Source organism: Bison bison, unplaced genomic scaffold, assembly GCF_000754665.1.
Source record: "Bison bison bison isolate TAMUID 2011002044 unplaced genomic scaffold, Bison_UMD1.0 scf7180017864516, whole genome shotgun sequence".
Classification (NCBI taxonomy): domain Eukaryota; kingdom Metazoa; phylum Chordata; class Mammalia; order Artiodactyla; family Bovidae; genus Bison; species Bison bison.
Window position 1 is genome coordinate 3493809 of NW_011495069.1, and position 6103 is coordinate 3499911.

Below are 6103 nucleotides of genomic sequence, written 5' to 3' on the forward strand. Positions count from 1 at the left end.
CAGATGGGGAAACAATGGAAACAGTGACAGACTTTATTTTTTTAGGCTCCCAAATCACTGCAGATGTTGACTGCAGCCCTGCAATTAAAAGACGCTTTCTCCTTAGAAGAAAAAGTATGACAAACCTAGACAGCATGTTGAAAAGCAGAGACATCACTTCGTCAACAAAGGTCCATCTAGTCAAGGGTAACGGTTTTTCCATTAGTCATGTACAGATGTGAGAGCTGGACCATAAAGAAGGCTGGGCACTGAAGAATTGATGCTTTTGAACTGTGGTGTTGGAGAAAACTCTTAAGAGTCTCCTGGACTGCAAGGAGATCAAACCAGTTGATCTTAAATCAATCTTGAATATTCATTGGAAGGACTGAGGCTGCAGCTGAAGCTCTAATACTTTGGCCACCTGATGTGAAGTGCCGACTCACTGGAAAAGGCCCTGATGCTGGGAAAGACTGAAGGCAGAGGAGAAGGGGACGACAGAGGATGATGGTTAGATGGCATCACTGACTCGATGGACTTGAGTTTGAGTAAACTCTGGGAGTTGGTGATGGACAGGGAGGCCTGGCATGCTGCAGTCCACGGGGTCACAGAGAGTCAGACACGACTGAGTGATTGAAGAACAACAAATCCAGGCAACCCCTTCACCTTTCTAAGCCCGTTTCCCCATCTATAAAACAAGGACCCAGTGTTTCCCGGGTACAGAGGACAGGCTAAGGATCCTTCTCCTGTAGCCATTACTGCACGTGCCTTCAGAGCTTCCAGATCCCAGAAGAGCAAGGAACCAACTGACACGTGGAGGAGGCAGCCAGGCCAGGGTCCTCACACCTAAGAGGGCCTAGTAGTCACAGTACCACAGAAGGGCACTCAGAGCCTTTATCCTGGACACGACTTATCCTGAACACCCCCGACCTCCAGAACATGCTAGCCTTTTCCCTAGGGGTGTCTGAGACGGTTTCCCTCAAGATCGGTCCCCACCCTGCAAGAGGCAGAAAAGTTGACCACAAAGATGCCGGGCAGGGCTTCAAATAACACTGAATCTCAGAGACATTATTCCATTTGTTTTCCCTACTTTCTCCATCAAGAATGGTCACAGTTCAATACTGGCCTTAACACTTCTCTCAACCAGCTCATCTCCTCTTTTAAGAGGATGCCTCAGGTCCAAAGCCTTCAGCAGGTCAAGAATCAGCTAGAAATTGACAGCACTGCATTCATTCTGTTTATATTTTCCTCCACAGAAATCAAACGATGGTAGAGTACTGGCTTTCCATCTTCAGTGGTGACAAGGGGTTCATTACTAGTTTTCTTTTAAACTGGGTTTTTTTTAAAGCAGGTCAATTTGAAGAAAAACATTACTATCACAAATATGGAAAGTGGTAAAGATCGCGAAGTGGGTACGGAAATGACCCCGATTTCTGAAGCAGTATCTTAGGCTCTGCCGTTTCTCCCACTCACAGCAGCCAACCTCAGCCTCCTCAGCCCACCTCTGCCACTTCCCTCCCCCTCAGTGACCCTTCTAAGCACAACTCAGACAGTCCCTCCACTCCATCTTGGGCATTCTGACATGTGGCTTGGGAACTCATTTCAAGTCCTTATTTTTATTTCCTCACAGGTTGAAAGACTCCTCAAGGGCAGGCTCTGTCACTACTCAGTACTGCTTTCAGAGTTCCAACACAGCAATCCAGCAAACACCACTTAACCTGCTAAAGGCATCATTCGCCTGCCTAGCCAACTTGAAGATTTTAATGCACAACTGAACTTGCCTCTAAAAGCCAATTCCAAAGGCACATGTTACAGGGGCGTTGGGAGCACCTCACCAAGTAATGGGACCCTAGGGAAAACACATCAGGGGCTTGGCAGATCCCAATCTCACACGAACCACAGGCAAGAAAGTCGATGCCAGTCAAGAGGCAGCCTTCCTAAGCTTCATGAGCTGAACAGAGAGATGGCAGTCCTGACTCACCCCGGACAGGGACAACTTGTGTCCTCTGAGAAAAAGATAAACTGAAGCCACTAAAGAAGAGAATGACTAGGATGCTCACTGAAAAAGCACAACAAAGAGGGAAACAGCCAAAGAACTGGGGATATTTAGTCTGGAGAAGAAACAACCGAATAACTCAGGACCTGATCATGCAAAGGCTATGCCTCTAAGCAAAATAAGCATTAGACCTATTCTCTTAGGCCCTGGGGAGTATCAGAAACCCTTTTCCTCCTTGCCCCAATAAACAAAGCAGGAAGTAGGAGACAAATTTCAGCTTAATACATGATCTTCTTAACAGAGTTGTACAGTGGCAGACTGAAATAAAATAGTAAGCTAAAATAGTAAGCTGTCACAGGAATGCCAACTGGAAAATCTAGTGAAGATGTTCGTTTGGTTCAACAACTAGTCTTCTGCTAAGCCCTGGATATATGCACCCAGCCTCAAATAGGGGTTTGGACTAGGTAATCACTAAAGGTTATTCTCAGCCTAACTAGGACTCCATCTGAATTCTCAGGATCAACTACCACCAATGCCCCTTTACAGAAAATCATACTTATGGTACAGCCATGTTCTCTTTCCAGACAGGCAAACCTAAGGGGGCGGGGGGCGCAACGGTGAAGGAACTGTTCATCTTTCTTATCAGGCCCTTTAATGGAGAAAACCCACTTCTCAGAGTAGCAGAGCCAGGAGTTCTAAGGTCTGCAACAACACTTGATCCCAGTCTTTAGCTCTGTCTTCTGGTAAGGACATATCGTCTCCTAAGCCCAGAGTGAAGTGAAGTGAAATGAAAGTCACTCAATCGTGTCCGACTCTTTGTAACTCCATGGACTATAGAACCTATGGAATTCTCCAGGCCAGAATACTGGAGTGGGTAGCCTTTCCCTTCTCCAGGGGATCTCCCAACCCAAGTCTCCCGCATTGCAGGTGGATTCTTTACCAGCTCAGCCACAAGGGAAGCCCAAGAATACGGGAGTGGGTAGTCTATCCCTTCTCCAACAGATCTTCCTGACCGAGGAATCGAACCGTCTTCTGCATTTCAGGCAGATTCTTTACCAACTGAGCGTTAGCATTTCTCTTCTCTGGGAGCAGCAGCGCCCAGGGCTGGCGACCCATTCCATCCCAGGAATGCCCACGATCCTAAAGAAAGCTGATACATCAGAGTTCTGGGGCGACCCGCAGCCCTTACCTTCTACCGAAGGGGAGAAGATGATGAGATTGTCATAAAGAAACTCCCCGTACTTAATGAGGGACAGGCTGGGGTCATCTGCGGTCTTGAATGTGAGTACAAAGCCGCGATCTGGAAAAAGAGAATGAGGGAGCTGAGGCAGATAGGAAGCAAAGAGAAACCACCAATGCAGAGACCATGACCGTCCTGCCCCCGTCCCCCCACCAGCCCCCTGGCGGCAGGTCAGACCTGGAAGGCCAGCTCGGGTGAGAGGGAGAGGGGTCGGTGTCTCCGGGCTCAGGGACCTTGCCAATCCATCGGGCCCCAATCTCACCCTTCAGGCTCCGGAAGAAAAGCGAATGCGTCTCCCGGAGGTTGAGGTTGTCCAGCAGTACCAAGGTGCGGGGACCGCTGGCGCCGGCCAGGCCAAGCAAAGGCAGCAGCAGCAGCCACCAGCCGGAACACAAACGGGCCGCGCGGGGCGCCATCTTCCTGCTCCAAAGAAACCAGGAGCCTGGGCACCGGAAGTGCCCCTTCCACGGTCGCCCAATCGTGGCTCGTTGTCTTGGAGTATCACCCGGAAGTGATTCGAAAACGCCAGCGCCGGGCCTCCGGAACCTCTGTTTGGACGGCGAGGCGCGAGGAACCCGGCCGGAAGTGTCCCTGAGAGAGGCGGATTCTGGGCACACTATTGGTGAAAGCGGCGCGCGGTCCCGCCCCCCCCGAGAGGAAAAAGCTCAATCCTAGAGAGACAGCTCTGCGGCCGCGGCCAGTCAGTAGGGCCGAGAGCCTTTGGGTTCCGCCCACTGCCGGCTCCCGCCGGAGTCTCGGCCGGCTCCCGCCTCCTCATCCGATTGGTCCTGGACTGGGCCGCGGCGTTCGGGTCAGGGTCTGGGCTGGATGTTTGCTGGCCCGGGACAGGTTCGACTGGAGCCAGGCCCCACTTCCACTCTCTGCAGGGAGGAGATGGTTGGAAAAAGGCCGGGGACGGGTCGCGGGCGTGGGGGCTGCGGGAAGAGGGCCGGAATCTCTCCCGCTGCTCACGGGCGCAGGGCCTTGGCGCGGGCGCGGCCCACCCGCAGGCCGGAGGCAGTGTGGACTGGGCGTACATTCAGAACCTCTAGCTGGGCGCATGCTCGCACCAGCCCTGTAACCTGGGCGCTTCTCCGGTTTCCAGGCTGCTTCTCCTGGTGGCTCAGAGGGTAGAATCTGCCTGCAGTGCGGGATACCTAGGTTCGATCCCTGGGTCGGGAAGATTCCCCTGCAGAAGGAAATTGCAACTCACTCCAGTATTCTTGCCTGGAGGCTTCCATGAACAGAAGAGCCTGGCGAGCTGCAGTCCATGGAGTCGCAAAGAGTTGGCTGAGCGACTTTCAGGGTAACTTTTTGGGGCTTCCCGTGTAGCTCCGTCGGTAAAGAACCCACCTACAATGCAGGAGACCCAGGTTTGTAACCTACGTCAGGAAGATCTGGAGAAGGAAATTGCAAACCACTCCAGTATTCTTGCCTAGAGGATTCCATGGACAGAGGAGCCTGGCGGGCTGGCCCCACACCCCTTCTGAACTGACAGAGGGCAGCCAGCTCTCCTCAGCCCACCACGGGTCTAAGTAAAAGCAACCACAAACTGCTGCTCCCTTCACAAGGACACTGTTCCCCATACAGACCTGATTTTGCATTCTCTTGCTCAAAGGGTGCACTGCAGCCTGCCTCCCCTTAGGCTGATCTCTGGGTTTCCTAAGCACCTTCTGCCCTGGCTTCTCCAGAACATGAGCTCCTTGGCCCAGGCAAGTAGCTTGGGGCAGGTACCACAGTAGTTAATACAAAATATGAAGGGGAGGACTGGAGAAGTAACAGCACCTGCTACACAGCAGGAACGCTACACACTATCTCATTTAACCTTCACAGTAACCCTGTGAGGGCTTCCCTGATAGCTCCGTTGGTAAAGAATCCGCCTGCAATGCAGGAGACCCCGGTTCAATTCCTGGGTCAGGAAGACCTGCTGGAGAAGGGATAGGCTACCCACTCCAGTATTCTTGGGCTTCCCTGGTGGCTCAGCTGGTAAAGCCTGCAATGCGGGAGACCTGGGTTTGATCCCTGGGTTCGAAGATCCCCTGGAGATTGCACAAAGAACTCTATACACTATCTCATTTAACCTTCACAATAACCCTGTGGGGTTGGTATTATCCCCATTTCACAGATGCTCAGTGTGAAATGAGGCTCAGGACAGCACCAAAGCCTTTTCCCTCAGACTGGGCCCCTCCCACATAGCAGGCCTGGGATACAATGGGCAAGGGGATGGGTCAGTCTTAGGCAACTGGGATGGCCTGGATTCATTTCTAGCGATGTTAGCACGCACGGTTCCAACACAGCCCCTGAGGGCATCAAGACCTGGGTCTTCTCTGGACCTCAGCCAGATGTGGCCCCTATTTCCCAGAACAAGGAGTCTGCTCTCCTGGGTCACAGATCCTTCAAGAATCTAACACCGGTTCACATTTATATGCTCTCTGCTGAAAAAGCTGCACTTATACTCAAAATTGCAGGGAGTTGCAGAGACCTGGAGCCTGCAGGCTGTTAAGAACCCCTGCTCCAGGCTTCCCTGGTGGCTCAGTGGTTAAGGATCGGACTGCCAATGTAGGGGACACCGGACAGATCCCTGGTCCAGGAAGATGCCACATGCCACAGAGCCACTAAGCCCATGAACCACAACTACTGAAGCCCGTGTGCCCAGAGCCCTGCTCTGCTACAGAAATCACCACAGTAAGCCTGTGCATCGCAACGAAGAGGAGCCTCCACTCACCCCAACTAGAGAAAGCCCGTGTGCCAGCAGCGAAGACCCAGCACAGCCAAAAGTAAACACAAACGTACATACATACACAAAAGAAGCCCTGCTCCAAAAGAGCTTCCCCAAGGAGGCCAGGGAGGGGCCATGGGGACGCTGTCCGAGGACCAGAGAAGAGCAGTCG

General features: G+C 52.4%; 1 protein-coding gene across 1 annotated transcript in view; it reads right to left on the reverse strand.

Annotated features, from left to right (window-relative positions):
* Nucleotides 1–3706, reverse strand: part of DDOST (dolichyl-diphosphooligosaccharide--protein glycosyltransferase subunit (non-catalytic)) — a 13680-nt gene extending 9974 nt beyond the window's left edge. Inside the window, exons 1-2 of the mRNA XM_010829967.1 lie at nucleotides 3475–3706; nucleotides 3162–3272 (exon numbers count right to left, since the gene is read on the reverse strand). Of these exons, the coding sequence (XP_010828269.1) occupies nucleotides 3162–3272; nucleotides 3475–3628 (265 nt within the window). The 5' untranslated portion in view covers nucleotides 3629–3706. The remainder of the gene's footprint in view (nucleotides 1–3161; nucleotides 3273–3474) is intronic.
* Nucleotides 3707–6103: the final 2397 nt, after the last annotated feature.